General features: G+C 44.2%; 2 protein-coding genes across 2 annotated transcripts in view; both read right to left on the reverse strand.

Annotated features, from left to right (window-relative positions):
* Nucleotides 1-23487, reverse strand: part of LOC126537738 (MAM and LDL-receptor class A domain-containing protein 1-like) — a 199570-nt gene that overhangs the window by 152638 nt on the left and 23445 nt on the right. Inside the window, exons 9-13 of the mRNA XM_072287645.1 lie at nucleotides 22378-22536; nucleotides 9319-9464; nucleotides 5430-5546; nucleotides 4110-4233; nucleotides 3080-3217 (exon numbers count right to left, since the gene is read on the reverse strand). Coding sequence (XP_072143746.1) covers nucleotides 3080-3217; nucleotides 4110-4233; nucleotides 5430-5546; nucleotides 9319-9464; nucleotides 22378-22536 — 684 coding nt within the window. The remainder of the gene's footprint in view (nucleotides 1-3079; nucleotides 3218-4109; nucleotides 4234-5429; nucleotides 5547-9318; nucleotides 9465-22377; nucleotides 22537-23487) is intronic.
* On the reverse strand, nucleotides 15945-18823 carry LOC140217139 (uncharacterized). Its single transcript, XM_072287539.1, has one exon. The coding sequence runs from the start codon at nucleotides 18821-18823 to the stop codon at nucleotides 17081-17083; it is 1743 nt and encodes a 580-aa protein (XP_072143640.1). The 3' UTR covers nucleotides 15945-17080.

Raw genomic sequence — 23487 nt, forward strand, 5'->3', positions numbered from 1 at the left:
ATCCACGTGTGACGTAGTTAAGCTACGTCGGCGAAAATTCTACGCTCTACATTCCAGCGTGTCTAGCGCGGGAATAGAACGTGGCCTACCTTACGCCGGAGTTGCCGGGGCGGAGTGCTTCGCGCGCTAGCTTCACTAGTCAGCGGCATGCTGGCCTATGCAGTTATACAGTTTCGTTTCACTGAAGCGAGTGCGTTGAGTTTGCGCCTTCGACAAACAACAAAGTGCTCGCTTGCCGCACATTCGTGCGTTTGCGCGGCGACAACAGCAGATCGCCGCGCTCTGCCGGCCACGTTTTTTTTAAATAATAATAATAATACTTTATTGCGCCAAGTATTAAAAAAATGTACAAACGTCCGGCATGCCAAAGCCTCATTGGGCTTGAGTGGCAGAGCCCGACAGACAGCGGAACCGCGCAGATATACACACAGGCATGAACGCACATTAAAAATTACGGAACATCAAATTAGTACAGTGGCAAAATAAAAATATGCACAGAACCCAAGTTACATATAAAAAACACATCAGAATAAAGAGCGAGGAAGGAAAACAAAATAGCATGACAATACTCAGATCAGTGCAACAAATACTGCAGTAACCACTGAATTCACAGGATTCATTTGACAAGTGGTGGAGCATGTGGGCACAACATCGTACACACACTAAGTAGTGTATCGCAGCATCTTTTTCATTTTATATTTAGTTTTTGCCCGGCGAACACTTGGAGGCAACCTATTGAAGTAAAAGGGAACGTAAAAATCTCTTACTCACATTCCATATCTTGTAAACCGTCGGGGAATACAAAAAGCTGCCTTCGGTCGAAGAGACCGTGAGGGAACATACGGAATCTTATAGTCACTAAACCACAAATATTTCAGGACAATAGTTTCCATCAAAAGGCGATCAAAATCAGGTAGCGAAAATACCTTAAAAACACCAGAATTAGGGGGCAGGCCTATCATAGCCAATATTTTTTAACAAAGACCGTAGGAGAGAATTGATCCTGTTCTTCCAACGAACTGCACAGTGACCATAGATCGTTATGCCATAACGCAGTACGCTATAACCGAGAGCGTTTACAATAACTTTGCGTATTGAAAGCGGCATATAGTATCTAATGTTGTAAAGCACACAGGAGACGGTTCGGAGCTTTTTACAAACGTGGGATAAGTGGCCATTCCAAGAAAGAGCACTGTCAAAGTATAATCCTAGGTATTTCACTGTAGTTTTATAGCTCAGGGGTAGACATTGACATTGAGAACAATCAGATCCGTGCAAGAGCAGCTGCGGGTTTAAATCTACTTTCTTCATCATATAAGTTGAGTCTTAGAGCTGTTTACTTTGATTAGGTTGCATGAGAACCAGTCCATAGCAATAGTTGCTGCAGCTTGAAGAGAAGAAAGGGAGTCAGAGTAGTTCGTCGACTGGAATGCGAGGACAGTATCGTCAGCGTACTGATACAGGCCTACAGGCACGGCGTTTAACGCCCTGAACTAAAGAGTGTAAGATTTTAGCGATCTTTGTTTCTCCGGCATGACGTGTACGAATAAAACGGCCGCTACCGGGTACGCTGGAAGCGGCGGATTGTATCCGTGCCCTTAACCTCCTTTAACCACAGCAACCTTAGAAGTGGACCGATTAGACAACTACACCATCTGTAGTAAAATATGACAAATAGCTGAGGCTCGGGACGGCCTGCACCCTCTAGCCCGGCTGTGGGCTCGACGCAAAGTGCGCGTAAAGACACGGCCAGACAGGTCTCCGGCCATGGTAATGTTTGGCCTATTTTGCTCTGGTGGCATTGCATTTATGCATCGCTTGCCACCGCATCTACACCATGGCCGCCGCGTCGCGTTGCCCCTCGTCACAAATGTAGCATATGGTTCTTCCTAACATTGTTTCTGGAATTGTGTGGGAAAGGCTTTTGTTCGCCTATTTGATGCATTCGATGTGGAAACGCCCGTAATGTCTCGAAGATAATGCCCTAGCGGAAATAATCATTCTATAATATCGCCCCTGAATACAACTTACATTTGCTTTTCATGCGACATCTCCGCTTGTAGTACTCCTAGTCTTCCCTAGAAAGCGTTTGGCAAGCAGATCTTGCACGGATTAGTGATTGTGTTCGTGAAACGTAGCTTGTGCAGCTTCATCAAGTGAAGATTAGATGTTTTATGGGCGTTATCTCGGCCGCGTTACATTTGCCTGCTGTGGTGCGGTGAACGCCGGCGCCCGTAAAACTCGGAGAGGAAAGATGTGTTCGGCCTTCCTCTACGCAGCGTTGCGTACTGCACAGCCATAGCTCCTGTTTTATGTGTTCGAGCCTCCGACGGCCTTGCAACGAATCTGTATTCTTGCAACAGCTCAAATGACGTGCTACACAAGAAGGCACCATCAATTAGCAAATGCTCAGCGAGGGGCGCGTCTGGGCGCCTTGACGCAACTTAAGAGATAATCAGTCGTGCGCTGTTCTGGGACTTTCGCCATGTGCAGATCTCTACCGCTCGCCGCCAGGTGCAGGCGTCATCCGCTTAGGCCCTATTAAATTAAACTATGGGGTTTTACGTGCGAAAACCACATTCTGATTATGAGGCATGCCGTAGTGGACAACTCCGGAAATTTAGACCACCTGGGGTTTTTTAACGTGCACCTAAATCTAAACACATGGGTAGTCCCTATTCAAAGGCAGCTAATAAGAAAATTAGACAATTACCAGCCCTGCGACTTTGCCAAAATTACATGCTGAGCATTTATAGGTAATTTAGCCCAAGGTAAATTTTCTTGCATTTGGCCTTTAAAGCGACATTCAGCGTTCCAATTACTGCTCATGATTTGAAGTTTCTGTCCTTTAAAATCATGTCTTGTTTTGAAGCAAAGAAATACAGATGTGTATCTCACATTGTCCGTGGTGATAGGCGCCGAGAATTTCACTGGCGCTCTCGTGGAACCAGTAGAATTACAGGACAATACAATAAGCAAAATACTGCGTACAAGTTTGCACAGGAAAAGTTTTCACTAAATCACGTCAAGTAATTGTCTTTTGTGCCCATCAAATATTCCTGGTCATTTGCAGCTATACCTTTTACGCCGTCTGGAAGTGCAGGTGGACCCAGCGTGGCAAATAGAGGTGGGCCAAGCGTCCAGGTCCTTGATGTAGTCCCTTGAGAAGACCAGCGACAAAGGTTCGACCTCTCGAATGTGCAGCTCAGCAGCTCCACTGCGTAAAGAAGCCGGCGATGTCGCGCTGAGCTTCATAACTAAAGTTACTTGAATTCGTAGTGCAGTCATGTGGTCGACAAAACCCACCAATGAGGTATCTACAGCAATCAGCAATATCTATTCACAATGTGGACAATGGTTTCTTGCTGCTCAATGTTAGTTGCATTAGGAGCCTGTTTAAAAGCATGCTATATGGAGATATAATTTTTCTGGTTGCTCCTTGAACCGTGATAAGACGGACGTCTATTTCACAGGCAGTTAGATGGGGCGCGAGAATATAAAATGATTCTAGAATTTCACACTTCATCAAATTCGCTTTAACTAATCGACAATTTCACTTCAGATGTAGCATTCTCTGGCATTGAAGTTTCACTTCCTTGCTGTCACTTCCGTAATGCTACTAACTTGCCTTCTTGATACAAGTGCATCGGCTTTGAGCAAGAAGTGATTCAAACCACCGATTATTTTCCTATTCTACTTTTCATGCTAATCCGAACTCATGCTGTTTAACTCATGAAACTTTGATATATGTTTGTTAATATAGTCAAAACTATTAAATTTTTATGAGATGACTGTACCCAAAAGTAGATAGAACTACTGCCAGAAAATCCCGGTCCAAGTTCAATGTTGATGCCTCCCATATCGGTGACACTGTTATTCCTTGTCGAACCGTGTTCTGGACATTTGATAAGTTTAGAAATTTGACTACATGCGTAAACTTAAACGCTGAATACTGTTTCATAATGACTCCTAGTGCCGATAATTCGGACTACACGCAGGTAAGAAAAATGATTCTCCTGCATAGTTTATACATTGTTGGTGTTCGCTGTAATACATTTCATAATTGTTGCTGCTTGCGTTGTAAATGTTAGGCGCAATCTAGAACTCACCTGCTGATAAAGCATCAGCTGATGTTGGTAATGTATCGCACTTGTCAGATTCTTTCACTGTGATATCATCCAGAGCGATGTATGCAGGTATCGATGCCAATCCCATAGTTGCGAGAAAGATGGGCTGCAAGAATATGAGCGATGGAAATGTTTCACAACAATAGAGCAGTTAAATTTAGTTTTGATGACAGTATAGATGCCGCGTCTCCCATGACAACTGGCTCAGGATATGTGGCTATGGAGGAAGACGTTGGTTTATTGACATGAGACTAATAACATCACAGAAACGGGAATGCCTTTTAGTAAACCTTCACATGCTCTCATTAAAGAAGCTGGTTGAAAACATATTAGGCAACTTGTGGCGCCGAGACGGCTGCTGATAATGATATACACTGTATTATGTTTAAGATATCTATGAACCGAGAAGGAAAATTGATTCTTTGTACATGTGATTCCTGTTAATTTCTGCGGCCATTATCATCTTCTTTGCTGTTCTTTGCTTGCGTGTAATAAACATTTAGTGTATTCGAGACAAGGAAACTACGATGAGCGATCGGAATTCATAAGTTCTTTTTATACGATCATTATTGTATACAGAAGCCGCCGGTGTGATTTATAGGCGCCTACTTCAACGGGAACTTGTGTAATAAAAGCCGATTTGGTTGTAATTCAATTGAAATTCACCGCTGTAGTTCGAAAGCTTAAAGACAGTATTGTCTGAATATTGTCACCTGACCCGCATACCTCCTGCACAAATGTTTGCACCCTGTGGTGCTTAGCTGGTCCCCCAAAGCAAAACTCGTCTCTATCTATATAGCGTATTTTCTTTATTTACCGTGGCGCGCCCCGTACTTCTTGGTCATGAATGACATGAACGTTATCATTATGACAGCATTTTTGACAGGAAAACAGCGAGCGCAGAGCTTTCAAGAAAGCGAGCGCAAGCTAGACAGACAATGAATATTGCTTCGGGCAATACGCCCCCAAAAGAAGCAAACCTACTAAACAGTGTTGTTAACTTTTACTATCAAAGGGATGCTGGAAAGTTTGCGTATGAAAGTCTCCGCAGCATCCTTTTCTCTACTACAAGAAAGTGCTATAGCTTGTTTTAAAATTTTATACAGAAAACAGTAAATATAATGGAATTATTGTGCAAACTGCTAAACGATAAGTCAAGTTGACGTTCTTGTTCGTGCAAGAAACCACTCTTCGTTGGCGTCTCTCATAGATTGTCAGATCAAGGAGGCACGCAACGGAAGGTTACTTTCTGCGGTCGCGGATCAAAAAACATGTATCTGGTGCCTCACGACACTGCCGTACCCGCCTGCTGTGAAGTGCTGCGACACGGCCCTGTTGCCATGTGACAGGGCCTCCACCTTTATGCGACCAAAGCGGAGAATTGTCCCGTGACTCATGCTCTGGATCGATGGCAAGCATCTGAAAAACGTGAAAGCAGGTTGTATATTGTGGTATCAAAGATAGATGTAGCAATAAGTGTACTTTATCAGGAAATTTCTTTTCCATCAGAGAAATCTCGCCGATATAACCAGTGGCTATTACAATAAGCCGTCACCCCCAGACGTTCAATAAGTTAAGGTTATTTCGGCTATCGGAAGCCAAGTGGTAATCGGAGAACTTCGACGACTCACATGTACCTGCATTTGGTAGCGTCTGTAGAGAAGTATTGTTTTGATGTTTTTCTGGTGACTACTTGTTAGCCAGGATGCTATAGCGCATAGTATCAACCATATAAAGCGGTGTTCGAATGAGCATAAAGTACATTAAAATTATTCAAGCACACTGTACATAAAGTTTTCCTGATTACGTTAGCCAAGCTGCTCCAAAAAATGAATAAAATAAACATGGTGCAAAATACGATTTGAAGATACGGCGTTCAGTCCTGAGACCTCAGACGACCGAACCACGTTGGTGTTATAATTGTACCGTGCACCTCCTTTTATAAATCTTCCTTTTGCTCGGTGAACGGCTTCGCTAAAGTTTGCAGGCACACACGGTTTATATGAGACCAAATGTCCGTTGCTAGGAGCCACGCTAACAGTGATTGATAACTGAGGTTTTTGCGCACGAAACGGGACGAGAGACAGCAGCAAGACGCGGACACGTAGACGTAGCGCTGTGTCCGCGTCTTGCCGCTGTCTCTCGAACCTTTTCGTGCGCTAAATATCTCAGTTATGGTATACCAACACGCCCTAACCTACGCTCTTTCAAATGATTAATACTTTTTCTTCTTCACTTACTACTATAAGTGTTCATTACTTATGAATTATGAACTTTGCAATGTGTAACTTAACGTAAAGTCTGTCTTTAGCACCCATATTTTAAATCTACTGTCAATTTTAGGCAAGCTGCATCTTCTAAGCAACATCGTTTACGCTAGAAATAAAATCTGTGAAACTGAACGCTAAGTGGCAGAGATGCCCGCCACAGTGGGCATCTCTGCCATGAGCTCGCCACAATAGACCCGAGGGGTATAAGGAGGGGGGGGGGTATTATGTAAATGTCCGCCTAGTCGATATGTCCATTGTCGCTGCGTCTTATGGCTGGGTTGGGGTACCCGCAACTAAAGACAGTCATCCACAGCTAGTTTATTCCTTCTCGCTGGTTGAACTCCAGCGAATGAGCGGTGCCTTGCAGAATACCCCCCCTCCCCCCCCGTGTTAAAGTTCACCGCCAACCTTCTACTTCACCCAAAGACGTGGCAAGGCTAGCGCGCAAATGTGACTTGCCTCTGCTCATCGAAGTGCGCCCTACACTCGTACCCTTCTCTGGGTTCTTCTGACGAGAAATGTATGCCGCGGTTACTGATAACGTGGTTTGCACAGCTCCTTAACGTTATCGTCAACTTTTAGAGGCATATTGCACAGGCAGAAAGCGTGTCTTACCGCAAACTGAGCAACCAACAATAAACGCAACAAAATCCAAAGCTAGGCCAATTGGTACATGAATTATTGAAACATCATCTGAGACTTGCAGGGACGCTCGATTCTCACACGTCTCCTGATGTTGTTTTGCCTCCATGGCTCTCGCGTGTCCTGTAATCCAGCTTCTCCGCGTAGCTTAGTGGCGCCAGAAGTCGGTGTGGTTGCAGCGTACTACGAGAAATGGCGCCAGTATTGCGCCGCTAACTCCACCTAGCGGCGTGGTTAATGGTGCGAAAATGTGAGTTGGCTTGGACACGGCGAGCGACGCGGACGCTCCACGCATGCGCCGCTCCACGCATGCGCCGCTCCACGCATGCGCCGATCCGCGCTATGCGGGACCATCCCGGGAAACGCTTAGGAGCACGACAGCGGAATGCACGAACAATATCGTTCTAATGCGCCACTGCTTGTCTGACCATAGACGCGAACGATTAGGTATTGATATCTAGAATACGGGCGAACATATTCGCTCGCTATCCGGTCGCTGTGAGTTGGAATTCCTGTATTTGTAACACGCCCACCAGCATGTTCTATCGTTACTAATTCGGCCAGCAGGCTTTACCGTATGAAATGTGCACTAAATGCCCTTGTGATTGTTTACACTACTATGTTGTCGTTCCTTCGTACCAAGAGCACGTCTGAGACCCCATAAGTTCTAAGCAATAGCAGCGTCCCACACGAAGCTCTCTACATTAATTAGGAGTGTCTGCCTTTTTCTAAGCACGTGGGCTTTCTTTCAAACGTGCAACATGAAGGTTACTCGATAGGTTTTGCCAAAAGCAATTACTGAAACTGATGATTTGAGCTAAGCTTTAAAGACGAGTACCATTGAAAGTGTGACTTTAAAGCTATTGTGTACAAAGTAAACTAAATGTTTGGTACTGCCCAAATAATAATGTAGGTTTCTTCAGTTGTAGATGCTAAGATCACAGAGGTGGTTTTGTCGACATAGAATGCTTCCATTTGGAAAAGTACTTGCAGGGCCTTAGGTGACAAACCGTGAATTAATTAAATAGGAACGCTGTGTGCATAATATGAACGCAGAATAATATTTTTACGAACAAAGCTAATGTCCTCAATACCGTTTTTTTTCTACGTCGTCAAGTGCTGACACGTTCTTTTCCTCGCTTTGGTTTGCTACTTACGGCTCGCGTAGGTGTCTTTGGAACTAAGGGCACGCACAACCCGGGAGCGAAAACAGCGCTGCATTGTATCTCATTTTTGAACGAAAAAACCAGTCAAAAACACAAAGGACAAGAGGAGATGCTCACATCACAAAGACTGATGGTGTGAGCCTGTATCTCATTTCGATTGGTATTTCACTGTAGCTTGCTGTCTACCTTAGAACTGCTCACGTTACTAAATTAGACAACACGGCAGTTATTGTGGTGTACGTGAAACAATTTGTTTTGTCATTTTTGTTAGCTTCCAGAAAAAACTGTCTCGATCCAGTTGCCGACAAGATAAACCTTCAGAACACTTTCAACATAGCCTTTTTTATAGAAATTTTCTCTAGACGCAGCACGCTATCATTAGCTCACAACTTCGGCATGATATTTGTCTGCACCTTTCATAGACTGTGGACATTTCGCATCTTCGAAACCATCCCTGTCGAGCTAAAAATGTTTGATACATGAGCATTGGTTGGCTGCTTTGAGTACACTGCAATACTATGTCATCCTTTTAATGGTGATTTTGCTATAGTGTTTGACAAACCAGCGCCGTCATTCTGAAATGGCGTTTCTGTTCCCGAGAAAAAGTTGGGAAGGAGAGACCCACGAATACCAAACAAAAAAAAAAAAAGGAAATTTCTTGTGATAATACAGAGATTCGACTGGCTGCCGTGTGAGTTAAGTGGTGGTGTACGCCAGACAAAATGCCGGCCTGCCGTCACTTTGACGGTCAAACGCCCTAGTAAATAGATCTGTCAAGATGTTTTCGCTCATTTCGTGCAATAATTTGTTTTTCAGTATTTCATACTTCTAATATTAGGAATGCGTGGCCGAATGGCGAAATAAAGTGAAAAATAAATTTAGGCTTCTCGCCTTGGTGCACAGCGTACAATTTATTGAATATTAGAGATAACGAATGTTTTGCTAAGTAAACTGTCTCTATTTTTATTTGTATCGCCGCATGTTGTTTCCACAAAGTCCAGCTGCACTTGCCGACAAGATAGGACAAATGCTCGTTATAATTGGTCAACAAAACCCACATTATTTTAAGAAATGTCTGCTCTTTATTGAGAAATTCTTATGGTATGTAATTACCTTCAAATCGGCGCTCTCATCTCCATTGATTATAAACCAGAACTCGATGCACGGCGTTACTCGACTGTCCACGGAGAGAATTTCGCCTATCAGTTCGGCCTGGTCACCTTTCTTTCTTTCAAAATTAGACACGAACAGGTAGGACCCTGGAGAAACAAAAATTAAAAGTGAGATGAGAAGTACTTGTTATACAGAACAAAAAGGTGAATGCGATTGAAGTTAAACTTGACACGCACATTGAATAAGACCTCACACCCTCACACCCGTTTACTCAAAAGTACTTATTGTGAAATGTCAGGCATCCTCATTTAGTGAAAGAGTTACATATACGTGTGCATGGCACACAAGTGAGCAAAACCAGGGAGAGGTAGTGAAAATAGAAAGTAGGGCCACCTTTACGCTTTTCAAGCATGGCTCATCCGCGATGGACAGCTGTCTCTCATAAAGCTTTCAAAAGCACACGCATAAGGCTCATGCAAGCAGAATTCGTTACTCGGCCTGCATGGCGGGTGGCACTTTCGGCGCCACCGGTGGGCATTATTATTATGATATACGATGAAGGCGAGGACCGCTATGAAGAATTGTAAATGCATTTGCCTTCCCCGTTATCACCAGTGCTCACCGGTGGCGGAAAGAGCCGGCATTTATGCGGGCCGAATATCGCTTTCAATCGCTGTGGCCTTTACATCAACTCAGACGCAAAATGTGAGGACCTAAGAGACACCTAAACTAGCATTATTTAAACGGACGTTCATTATTAGCCTTGGTTATAACTGTCAAAACGCACTGTGCATGCGAAGAAAATGCACCAAAACATGATGAAAATTTCAAGTTGGTGAGTAAAACTGAAACATCGGCAGAAAGTTGTAACATGTTCATATTTTTTTAGCTGAAGTAGTCGGTGCCTTTTTTTTATGGCCGCTCGGTACCCACCCTTGACAACGCACTACGAATATTTGAAATTGCAAATGACGATACGCACGCCCTGAACGTTAGACGAAACATAACAGAAAGAACTCTTCCTTTCAAGTATGCTGCCCAATAAATAACGCAGTTGCCAAATAAAAATAAAGTGTCAAAAACGAACGAAAAAGCCGCAGAACATGCCCAAAAGCCCTAAAATCCGCTCTTAGTTCTGACAGCACTCATACTTAAATAAGAACTTCAACAAAACACCAATGTAAATATCAACCAAGTAATTCAACTCTCTATCCTTCTGCGGCAATATCAATGGGCGGTTAATGCCTCTCACAGTGAACGGTGTACTGAATTTATTGTGAAATACAACCATATTTGATAACAGTAAAACGGACTGTAACATTTGCAGCGTTAATTAACGATGGGCTCTGAATAAAAGATTTATTGACGATTACGATACTCCATAATGCGACATGTCAACGCAGCCGTATACGTGTTTTCATTTCGCAATACAGTATATCGATTGGCCCGGACAATCTGTCCAGTGTGGCAGGTTGCAGACGGACGATGTGTGGCGCGATTTCCTCACTAATCAGGAGATCGCGAGAGGTGGCGCGTGGATGGCGTGGGCGCGAATAACAGCAACCCCCGCAGACAGAACTCTATTCACGTAACGCTTTGTTTCATTAGAGCCGATGCGCACTAGCCATCTGGCAGCCATTGTCTCCGCAAAACCCGTCTTGCGCGACACTACGCTTTTCGTCTCACGCTTTCGCCATATGCTCCTCCTCCGCTTTCCGCTTAACAGTTCTGTTGCACCCTCTTCCTCCGCTTTCCTCCTCGCGATCCCTACACTATCGCCGACTTTAGTCTCCCGCTGCACTCCGCGTTCGCTTTCATCCTTCCCTGTGTTCCTTCGCTCGGTTACGAGGGACAGCGCTTGCCTTCGCCGATGGAACGGGCGCCTTAAAGCTGCGCTCTAAAAACTCATATCGTTATTAAAGTGTAGCTTTCCATGTCTCACTGATTCGTCCGTTAGCACTAAAAATGCACTGCAGGAAAGCCAACTTACACATCCGCATAGAATATTACAGTTTACATTCGCAGTTGTGCCGATAAAAACAATGGAAACAATGCCATGCTCTCGACCAACGGGAAAGCGCCACGCTACACAGACGAACTTTCTATATCTGCATTGAATAAGCACGTCACGCAATGTATTCGCAGATGTCACCATGGCTAGGCCGCGGGTGCCGCGCACGGCAGAAGAAGCTGCCGTAGCCGGATACGCATGGCTTCTGCGTGGCATAGCATCAAGCAGAATCCATGCGTATCCGTCGACAATCTGATCCCAGCATGCGCATCAACGAAACAGGAGGCAGGCGTTGTCACTGCGCTGATCCCGAGGTTCGAATCCGGAAGAACGCGGCCAAACGCCAGTGACTCAACGCGGAACTACCTGAAGAGACGCAACTCTGTAGGCGTTGGCGGAGACTGAATTTGAAGGCGCTGGCGGAGACGAAACAGGTACTTCATGATCGAGCTCGGTGAGTGGGAAGTGCAGGACACAGTAGTGGGTTAGCACAGGAGAGCGCAGGCCATCCTAGGGCAGCGGGCTGATGGTCGAGACGATGAAGAGGGGGCGGAGTTCGGCCGAGAGGGCGTCAAAAAGGATTGCGTGGTGTTCTTGGCCGAGCACGGCTGCAGGCTGAGCGAAGACAACTTCGGCAATACAAAGAGGATACGGCATAACGGCCGCCAAGGTGGAACAGATGCGACCGGATGCTTCCGCCAAGCGTCGTATAAGTTTAAGGTAATCTTTTCGTCATAGTAGAGTGGCACATACCAACTGACGCATATCTGGTTACGAAATTTATTCTCAAGGCGGTTCACTGAACAGTGGTACATACCTTCTAGCAGTTACCGAATGACCCAAATTGGTATCAAAACGTCCATTGAAGATCAGCACATACTGAATGGTCCATACTCAATGCTCCAAGTCGGGGTTAAAGTGGTTTATTGAAGAAGGGTACACACCCAGAGCCACATGCCCAGTCCGGTATCCCCAGCGGCGCATGTCGACGTCAAAAGGTTCGTTGAAGAGTGGCACGCACCTAGTGTCACATCCCGGTGACTCAAGTTGGTCCGGTGATACATTTCGAAGGCGGTTCCCTCAGCACAGCAGCTCAATGTCCTACCCATTACAGCATGGGCTACCAAGTGAACCAAGTAGGAGAAAAAATGGTGACAGAGACAGACAGACAGACAGACAGACGGACTTGTAGGGAGTCCAACCAGCAAACATTGGTGTTCGTGACGCCAAGGTGAATTAAGGCACAGTTCAATAAAATAGAGTTAATTAAGGGACTCGAACCCACCACTTTTTTGTTAATTAAGGATAGGTTAGTGAAGGGATAGTTATTCAAGATAGAGCTAATTGAGGCACTCGCATCCCCTGTCTTTGGTGGGAGTCGAACCCCCGAATTTCGAAGTAGTCGCACCCACGACCTGTGGTGTTATTAAAGGAAAAGTTAATTACGGCCGAGTTAGTTGAGACGGAGTTAATTAAGATACTCCTATGCACAACCTTTGGTGGGAGGCGAACACTCGCCCTTTGGTGGGAGTGGAACCCATTTGGAAATATGGGAAAACCGACCATTCCCCCAAGTTGGAATACCAATTGGCATCGTGAAGGTCGAAAGTCGAACTCACTACCTTGGGTGTTAAGCTGAATCAAGGCACAATTAATTAAGAGAGAGTTAATAAAAGGACTCGAGCCCATGACCTTTAGTGGGAGTGGCACCCACGACATGTGGTACTAATTAAGGCAAAGTTAATTACTGCAGAGTTAATTAAGGCACACGTACCCACCACCTTTGGTGGGAGTTGAACCCACGACTTTTGTTGGGAGTGGAAACCTCGACATTTTGCGGGAGTAGAACGCACGATATCTGGTGTTAATTGAGACGAAGTTGAATAAGGCGTTCTAACCCACGACCCAACGTGGATATATGGGCGAACCGGCGATATCTTCGAGTTGGATACCAATTTACATCAATGTCAAGAGTCGATCACTGTACGATTGGTGTTAATTAAGGCGAAGTAAATTAAGATTTTAACGCATTATTTAATTTTTAGAGCAGCTACAGACTGGAACGGACTACCCTAAGACATCGCCTCTATCGCTAGATCATCTGCTTTCCAAGAACGCGTAACTGATCATTTTAAATGTTAAATAATGTTCGCTGTTTGTTTTTCTTAGTCGAAATATAATCCCACTCCTTATGTAACACCCTCTGAATTGGGGGCCTTGAAAGAAATAAACTGAACGGAATAAAGTTAATCGAGGCACTCGAACCCGCGACATTTGGTGGGAGAAAACAAGTATTAGAAAGTAGCAACGCATTCGAACAAAATATCACATAATATCGTGAATGTCTCGTGAGCGCACAAGCTTTCGCCTTCGTCCCCTTTAACGTATGCTAAAGTGACTGTCAGCTTTTTCGGACACTCTTGTCTAAATATATAGTTATGCGAGCGTCACGCGTGGACTTCACGGCAGCGCCGCAAGATGGCACTGTGTGTCCAGAAGGAAACTGAGACAGAAACACTGCTGCATGTATTTGTCATACATATAACGTTTCTCCGCCACGGTAATGTGGTGTGTCACTAAACTGCTTCAATGCGAACCGCATTAGCACGAAAATTCCTTGTGAGATGGGTTCTGCCGGAATTTTTTTTAGTGCAACTACCTTTCTTGGGATACTTCACGCACTTTCATGCGCCATTGCCGCTAACCGTTTTTCCCGCCAACTAGGATCAATGGCCTGTGGATATATCTTAATTTATTTATTTATTTTTTATTTGTACATACTGCAGCCCCATAGGAGGGCTATTGCAGGAGTGGGTAAAAACAGTGTTGAACAAAAATAAAGTGAAATCAACAATGACTCTTACAACATCGTTACAATCGTTTACAAAATCTTACAAATTGTTTTCATCGATTCATAAAAAGCAAAGACACAGCAATACGCACACATAAAGTATAAACTAAACCTGATTTAAGTAGTTACATATACTGGTTTTCATAGACAGCACTTTCGAATTCGTTTATCGGGAGTGAACGAAGGCAGCCAGGCAAGGAATTCCATACTTCTATTGTGCGGGGAAAGAAGCTGTACTTGAAGGTATTTGTACGGGCATAGAGAGGGTTAAGATTAAGCTCGTGGAAATTACGCGTGCAAGAAGGCTTGGTGAAAGATATGCAAGCTGTGCTTGAAGTGTGGTATGACTTGTTAAGTATGTTGTGCAAGAATTTTAATGATTCCACATCACGACGTACTGAAAGTAATGTTAGATTCAGCGTAGGGAGGGCAGACGAGGGTGAAAAATAGCGGTCATACCGATGTAAAATGAAACGGACGGCTTTTTTCTGAACTGCTTCTAGTTTGATTATGTTGTTTTGGTTATGTGGGGACCAGACTGTAGCGGCATAATCGATAATGGGGCGAACAAGAGTTTTATACATTAAAAGTTTAGTTGCCTTCGGAGCCTTTTGCATAGTACGACGCAGGTATCCAAGCTGTTTTAGGGCCTTTGAACATGTTTGGTCAATGTGTGTAGTCCATGAGAGATTGTGAGTAAATGTTACGCCAAGGTATTTGTATTGTCGAACTCTGGTTAAAGGTGATCCATTCAAGGAATATGTCGCAATTACAGGTGCTGCTCTTTTCGTGAAGGACAAAACAACCGTTTTTTTAAAATTAATGTTCATTTTCCATTTTTCACACCAAGCACTGAAAGAGACAAAGGAATCATTTAATCGCTGAAAACTATTCGGGGAATCAATCACGTCGTATAAGACGCAATCGTCAGCATAAAGACGAATATTAGAGGAAACATGCTTTGGGAGGTCATTGACATAAATTAAAAACAATAAAGGACCAAGGACGGATCCTTGAGGAACCCCGGAGCCTACTTCAAGTATGGATGACCTTGCATAACTAAAGTCGACGTATTGGGACCGGTTAGAAAGAAAACTAGCGATCCAATTGACCAGATGGGAATTTTTTAGTATTGCATTTAATTTTTGCAAGAGGTGAGAATGAAGTAATGAATCGAATGCTTTAGAAAAATCAATGAAGATAGCATCAATCTGATTACCTAGATCCAACTGGTAAGCGATGTCATGGGTGAAGTCGGTTAACTGCGTGATAGTACTGAAACCACGTCTAAAGCCGTGCTGGACATTAGTTAGAATGGTGTTGGACTCCAGAAAATCTATTATGTGTTTGTAAATAATATGTTCCAGTATTTTGCACGATTGGGAAGTTAAAGAAATTGGTCTGTAATTCATTATGTCTGTCTTCCTGCCGGTTTTATACAAGGGTATTACTCTTGCAAGTTTCCATGATGAAGGAACGATTCCTGTATCTAGAGACTTATTGAATATAATTTCAAGATAGCGTGATGTCCATTGTGAATAGCGAAGTAAAAAGGAATTAGGAATGCCGTCGGGGCCACTAGACTTTTTTGTGTCTAAATTTAATATCAAATTAAGAACGCCATTAACATCAACGGAAATGTTGGAAATAGAAAGATCTGAATCATTATCGAAAGCAGGGCAGACATGGGAATAGTTTGCGTACACCGAATGGAAATATTCATTGAATGCATTGGAGATGCGTGCAGGATCGTTTATAGTTTCATCATTGATGGTAAATGAAGATGAAGATTCAGTAGTAGGCATGACAGAACGCCAGAACTTCCGAGGATTATTTCTTAGTAATCCTGGCAGCTCGGTATGAAAGAAAAAATCTTTGGCCGTATTCATTTTCAAATTCAGTTCCTCTTTGGCAGAGGTGAATCTAGCAATTGCATCAGGGTCATTACTGCGTTTTGAGCGTCTCAGTCTTCTAACGCGGCGTGATAACTGCAAGATTTCTCTAGTCATCCAAGGAAGGGCACGATTTTTTTTCTTACTTTTTAACGGAACAAAGCGTCGAATACACAGCTTTATAATGTTTTCAAATTGGCGAACTAATGTATTCACGTCACAATCTTTACTAAGTGTGCAAAACGATTCAAAACGTTCTGATAAGACATCAAGAATAGACGTGTCGTCAGAGCGATTAAAGTCGAAAAAAGTTTGAATTTCGGCCCGCGGTTTACAAACTGTGCAGTTTAGCGATATAAACACTGCCCTGTGATCTGAAATTCCGTCAGTAATTTCACACTCAGACAGCTTATCAACAAGGTCTGAACTAATGAACACTAGGTCAAGAAGTGTGTTTTGTCTTGTTGCGCCATTGACTACTTGTGTAAGCCCAAAAGATAAAGAAAAGTTAATTAGTTCGCTACCTAAACGACTGTGATGCGATAGTGAGGGCCAATGAATATCTGGTGTGTTAAAGTCTCCCATTAGAATTAAGCTAGATGCATGAAAACTGTGCGTGTTGATGTAATCAGCTAGAAGAAAAATGTTATCAGGTGAGGAGGCAGGTGGATGGTAGAAAACAGAGACTATGATTGTTTTTTTGCCTAGGTATAATTTACACCAAACAGACTCAAGATCTGCTGGAGGACAGATAACTGAAAACTTTAAGTCCGATTTAAAAAACAGGGCGACACCGCCTCCCCTGCCAGTTTTGCGGTCTGATCGGACAGCTACATAGCCGGGTGGAGTGATTTCAGAGTCATATATGTGATCGTGAAGCCATGTTTCGGTGACACCAATGAAATGAGGGGAATAGGAGGCTACCAAGGAAAGAAACAGCGGGAACTTATTTACCAGACTTCTTGCATTAAAATTCAAGAAAGTAAGCTTGTAAGAGTCGCGAATTTGTCAAGGTGAAGATGACGTGGCCGGGAGAGTGTTGTCAGAAGGGCTGGAATTATTCACTACTGTGTTTACAGCGAGACCTGAATCGTCAACTAGGGCATTAGCTGCATCATTCCACCTGTAGCGGACACCATTTATAAAGACATGGTCATAACGCAACCTCACCATAGAGCCATGGTCACGAAAAGAAGAGGTTGCTGCCCATAGCTTTTTGCGAATGGCACGTACATTAGCAGAGTAATCTTCAGTTATGTAAAATTTTGTTCCTTTCAGCTTTGAGACAATTTTCATTATTTCTACTTTGTTCCGAAAGTCTAGTACTCGTAATATAACTGGGCGCGATCTACCTTCACGTTTGGTGCCAATTCTGTGACAACGTTCGATGGGCGGGCATTCAATTTGAAGTTTCTCTGTGAAAACTTTGTGTACATTAGACAAAAGGGTATCTGTGTTTTCGGCATTGTGTTCACCTAGTCCATGCAAAATTATATTGTTGCGTCTCGAGCGATTTTCAAGGTCATCATTCTTTTTAATTAGTTCCGAAACGGCCCGAGATAAAGAGCGTACGTCAGAACCGGAATGGTCAAGTGAGACTCTAGGATCAGCGCTAGTTTTTTCGAGAGCGGCCACACGGGATTCCAGAGCGTCAAAACGCTTGTTAACAGCTTGCTGAAAAACCTTGATGTCAGCGATGTCACGAGCAATCGTTTTTTGCCCAGCCAATAGTTCTGTCAGCATTCCGGAAATATTGTTCATGTCATTATCAGGTTCAGCAGATGAACACGAAGTTTCGTCTGAATTACCGGTGTTACGATTAGTCTTTCTCGTGGGACCGGGATTTAATTCAACATCACCGCTAAGGACAAGCCGATTTGCGCAGAACAGTGCATGCATAAAACAAGACAAAAAGCTCTGTGGGCAAGAGAGCAGCAGCAAACAACGATCATCTGATCTCAAACAATGAGCGTGTTTAAAGTAACGTACCTGCACGAAAAACAAGACGCGATTAAGCATCCTGTTGGTGCTGCTGCAGTCTTGCCCACTGACGAGGGAAGCCGGGTCCGGGACTTTTAAGCGTTGTGTCGATGACGTCATTGACAAACAGCATGCTCCTATTGGGCCGTCCGATGACGTAACATGTAAGTTGGAACCATATGGCGCGACGATAGGACCACTATCGCACTTGCCAAAGCTGTCACACGGGGAGGTGACAGGGCAGTTCGGAGGTAGACCATCATACGCGGGCACAGGCTGTAGCTTCAAATGCAGCGCAGGGTCAACGGACGCATCCACTTCGAAGCACCTCGAGGAAAGGCCAGCATTGAAGATTCCGCGTGAGCAGCAAAGAAACTGCACGAAAAACAAGACGCGATTAAGCATCCTGTTGGTGCTGCTGCAGTCTTGCCCACTGACGAGGGAAGCCGGGTCCGGGACTTTTAAGCGTTGTGTCGATGACGTCATTGACAAACAGCATGCTCCTATTGGGCCGTCCGATGACGTAACATGTAAGTTGGAACCATATGGCGCGACGATAGGACCACTATCGCACTTGCCAAAGCTGTCACACGGGGAGGTGACAGGGCAGTTCGGAGGTAGACCATCATACGCGGGCACAGGCTGTAGCTTCAAATGCAGCGCAGGGTCAACGGACGCATCCACTTCGAAGCACCTCGAGGAAAGGCCAGCATTGAAGATTCCGCGTGAGCAGCAAAGAAACTGCACGAAAAACAAGACGCGATTAAGCATCCTGTTGGTGCTGCTGCAGTCTTGCCCATGTGTAGTGCATCGCCCCGCTGTGCTGTGGGAACTGAGCTCAATGCAAACAAAGCATTCAGACCGACTTAGGTAACTGTGCATGACAAAGTGGGCGTGCAGCGCTCTCCAACGAACGACTTTCATGCCAACTTGGGCCGCTGGGCATATGCCACTGTTGTTCTAACTTCATCGCCAGTTATGGAAGGAGTTGAAGCTGTCACTTTCCATCCACGTAATAAGGTCGTCGCACTTCTCCACTTTCACCACACAGCACCCCAGTCGAAATTGCTCCGTATATGAAAACAATAGGCATTAATTTTTGCTGAAACATGATTTGTGACAAACTTGTCAGCTTCGTCGTGGAGTAGGTTATCACGTACCACTGGTCTACTACGCCGACACTGCTATACTCTTTCTTGTCAGGTCAATATGTTGCTGCATCATTCACTGCTTCTTTCTTCCTTAAACTCTGCTGCACTTGTGTGGCCGACAACAACCTCGGAAAATATTAAGAAGTTGCTTTAGCTACAAAACCCGCCATGATGGCTTAGTGGCTGTGGCGTTTCTAAGCAGTTTTACAACTTTATAAGTGTAGAAAGGCTGTTCAGTTGTCCCATGGCTAACACCCTCACGGTTAACGGATAAGATGAAATTTTCGGTGGGAATCAATAGTTGTAACTTGCTTGCCCACTTTTTCTTGCAAAGAAAAATTATGAGAGCTGTGACAGGCGACATGAAAAGTGCAATAAATGAGGTTTCAAAGGAATCACTGCCAAATTGTCCTGTTGGATATTCCTGCGCACCCGAGACAGTCAGAAAGATTACACAGTTCTCCCTTATACGTCTTTCTCATCGCACGTCTAGTTAGAGCTCCGTTTTCGTCCTGTATAAATATTAAAGGCTCTAATGATAGGGGTGTTACCCATGGGACAAGCAAAGCCTCATAAGTGTGTAAAAATGTTAAGACTTTGCGCTGCCAAGCATGATATCGTGGGATTGAAACCCGGCCGTGGCAGCCGCGCTTCTATGAGGACGATATGGAAAAACGCCCGTGTACTGTGCTTAGGGGCGCGTTACAAAATCACAGGTGGTCAAAACTAACGCGGAGTCCCCCACTGGCGCGTAGCAAAATTATATCGTGGTTCTGGCACGTAAAACCCCAGGATTACTTAAATTCTTGTGCAAGAACGAGCTGCTCGTGTCACAAGTTAGGTTTCATTCCTCGCTCACATTAAATCAACTAATGTTCGTGCGGACTCTCGATATATGCAGATGTTCTGTCCCACGTATATAATAGGTATATTAAGCAAAACAAGCGCATTACTTTGTTTCGCTGGCCTGAGAAGAATTCACGCACACATTTATTACGTAACTGGGAAAATTGGAAAGTCGACAGGTGTGCACTAATTATGACACACAAACGCAAAAATACAAACTCACAACCGTATAAAATAAGGTATGAAGAAGTAGTGACGTATACACTCATATGTAATTAAACTCAATAATTCAAGTCGGCACTTCTATGACTAGCGTACGGTAATTTTTGTTTTCGTACGTCCTTATCTTAATCCAACGCCCCGCAAACACCAATTTTGCCTGGTTCTTTCAAGTGCATTTACTCAGTTTCTTCATAATCTATTTTTTTTTTGCTCTATCACTAATACGTGAATAAACTCTGCGTATAGCGTCAGTTTTATCTCTCTCAATTCTTTTTTTATTGTATCCGCTAAGATATAATGTGGTATATATTGTACATAAGTGTTCTTGCTTATTTGCTTTTTAACTGTGTATATTTTTGTACCATTGCTGCCCCTGTTGCAAATAGTCCGGTTACGTAGGACGCCAAGGCCCCGTCAAGCTTCAAGCCTTTCTTCCCTGGTTGACTGACTTATACAATGCATTTGGTAATATACAGAAAAGGGCACTTAAAATAATAATAATAATAATAATAATAATAATAATAATAATAATAATAATAACAATTGTTTCAATTCATTTTGGCAGCCAAGAGAGCCAGTGGATTAAGTAGGCGCGTTACGATTGCGTTTTGGTACGTTTTGGCTGTCAAGATAATGCTTCATCATGTTACCGCTAAGAACACCACTTGATTCCACGTGTTGATAAGCGCTAGCTTCTTTCTTATAACCTAGACGCTAGTTGGTGGATGTCGCTAAGATACCGAGCGATGACCAGCACGGAATAAAAAATATTATTGCTCGCAGCTTGCATCCTAGTCGATATTATGATGATGACGGGGTGATGAGCAGCGCATATAATGTGCAGAAAGAACCCGTGTCCTACAGCAAGAATGGAATGGGTTTCAAACGAAGCATATCAGCATCGAGGCCAGCAGAACAACAATAGGGTAAAAAAAAAAAAAGAAAGCGCTGCGAGCTTATATTTTTTTCAGCTGACGGCACGTATACATTTCTTTTTTTCAGGTCGCTAACAATCGTTTTCGTTGTGCAGTGTAAATAAATAGGAAGCAGCAGCTGTTCATGGTGATGCCGTATCTGTAGCCGGTGACAACCTAAGAATTACGAACAAGCTCCACCCGCAAAAACGCACTGCGTCTGTTCAACTCTGAAAGAGAGCCGAGCCAGCTTGAGTTCGCTCACAGCCTAATGACCTTGCTCCGCTAACGAACATGATAGGCTGATTGGAAAATAGAAGCTAGATATTTGAAGCAAAAATTTTATATTTTTTGAGCGAGGATGTCAGGATCCCCCATTAAGTTTGTCTAGACCTTCAGTTTTAATCCTGAAACCAGCTATACAAAGTACGATTTGTATGAAAACATATTTGTTTTATACACTCGAAACTTCCTGGCGTCAGCCAAATCAGTGAACCTAATTAGCTGGCACATCTTTGTTATCTCAAGTACGATTTATTGCACGTGCGATACGTTATACTTTACTCAACGTTCATGCTACAGTTGTACCCGTTCCACCGGGTGAATAAATTGTCTTGCGACCCATGCAATTCGTGTTTGGGTTAGACAGCTTACCTATAATAATGTGTTGCTTAGGTTCTCATTGACTATAGTTTGAACACCCTAACCCCCCGTGTTCAGATATGCATCTAAACGTGAAGCCCATGCTTGACTTCACTAAACGACGCCTGTCATGAACGCACCAAAAGAAGCACAATGAGCGCCTTCTGCGCATTCGCACCAGACACACTTTGTATCAAGTCAAGCATGAGCTTCGAGTCAAGATGCATTTCTGAATAACGGGTCATAATGGTATATTCCTAAGTTTCACCGGATGCTCTTTTCTATTTTTCTCATCATCATAATCAACCTGTGTATATTCTCTGCATAAGCGGTGCGATTCAAAAAGGGCACAAATACAAGGCTGCTCTGATGAGATCTATCTTGTAATAACTGAGGCTCTTTAAACCTTCTGCATTATACCTTTATTACCAACGAGACTAGGGATACCTCCTACCTCTCTATGTGCAGTTATTTCATGAGCATTATGTAAGCATTCTTGCATCGTCTCAGCTAGCGCATTCCAAGGATGTGATAGGTGCGGCTGACTGACCTGTGCCATTTCCAAAAGTATGGTCTCGAGGAGGCCTCGGCAGTGTAGTTTTTAGGTGTTCGCCACCCATGAGCCAGGAGACGACGTTGGGATCCGGTAGGTACCGGTTCTGCCAGGAACACCACCCATCCTCGAAGTTGCAGTGGTGGTCGAAGATATCTGTATAGCAACAAGTGCACACAGCACCGCGATGGGAAGGTGCACATAGTTCGCCCAACGTGCTACATAAACCGGTTTTGCTGTTGTTGTTGCCTCGGAAAATCATGATGCATTTTATGATTGTAATGTAGCATTCATTTCTTTCTTGCTATTGCATTTCATTATCGTCTTATGCAGAATATTTATTGAAAGTGCAGTGAACTCCTTTTATTTATCAATTCATAGCACCCATATCTTTTTTTAGTCCCAGATGCCACGTGCTGATTATAAAACAAACAAATACGTAAATAAATATGGCAATTTCATTCGAAGGGCGCAGCACTGAAAGCGACAACAAGGGTTTGCGTTACGCTAGGGAGACGCGCTGGGGCTGATCAGCACCCGGTGGAACTGCTTCTGCACAGTAGCATAAACGCCCTGGGAGTTATGAGGCGGCTCGGATCGCTGGCGCCATGACTATCGCTGCTAGCGGCCTTGCAGTCATCCCATCTCGGTTGTGCACGAGGCGTTTGACCGCAGAAAAAACAGTCGGCATTTGTAGCTCCCTCTTTGTCGTCAGTTCCGCTCAGACGACGATAGACACCACGGTGTGGTATACGCAAAGCTGCTCAGCTTCAACGCTAAAGGCCGAACCATATGTACGCCTGTCGGCGTGCGTTTGTCGCCCCTCGCGCGGAATGGCGGTTTGACGGACGCCAGCGCGCGCCCATTGGGCTAAGCCATTTTCGCCTTGGTAGACATCGTTTGGTATTCTTTTTCTCAGGCAGCCAGAGCACCGGTATTTGCCTGAAGGATATTCGCGTTCGCGCGGCGCTTCGACGCGCACGATCTGTCCAGCACCATCTGCGCATGCCTGGGCGCGTGGTCACGCGCTTTCGCGCGCCGGCAAGTGTATCTATATATTGTTGCAGTACAACGCGGACAGTAGACAGGGAGACGTTCAAGAGCCGC

The sequence above is a fragment of the Dermacentor andersoni genome, chromosome 4 (genome assembly GCF_023375885.2).
Source record: "Dermacentor andersoni chromosome 4, qqDerAnde1_hic_scaffold, whole genome shotgun sequence".
NCBI classification, from domain to species: domain Eukaryota; kingdom Metazoa; phylum Arthropoda; class Arachnida; order Ixodida; family Ixodidae; genus Dermacentor; species Dermacentor andersoni.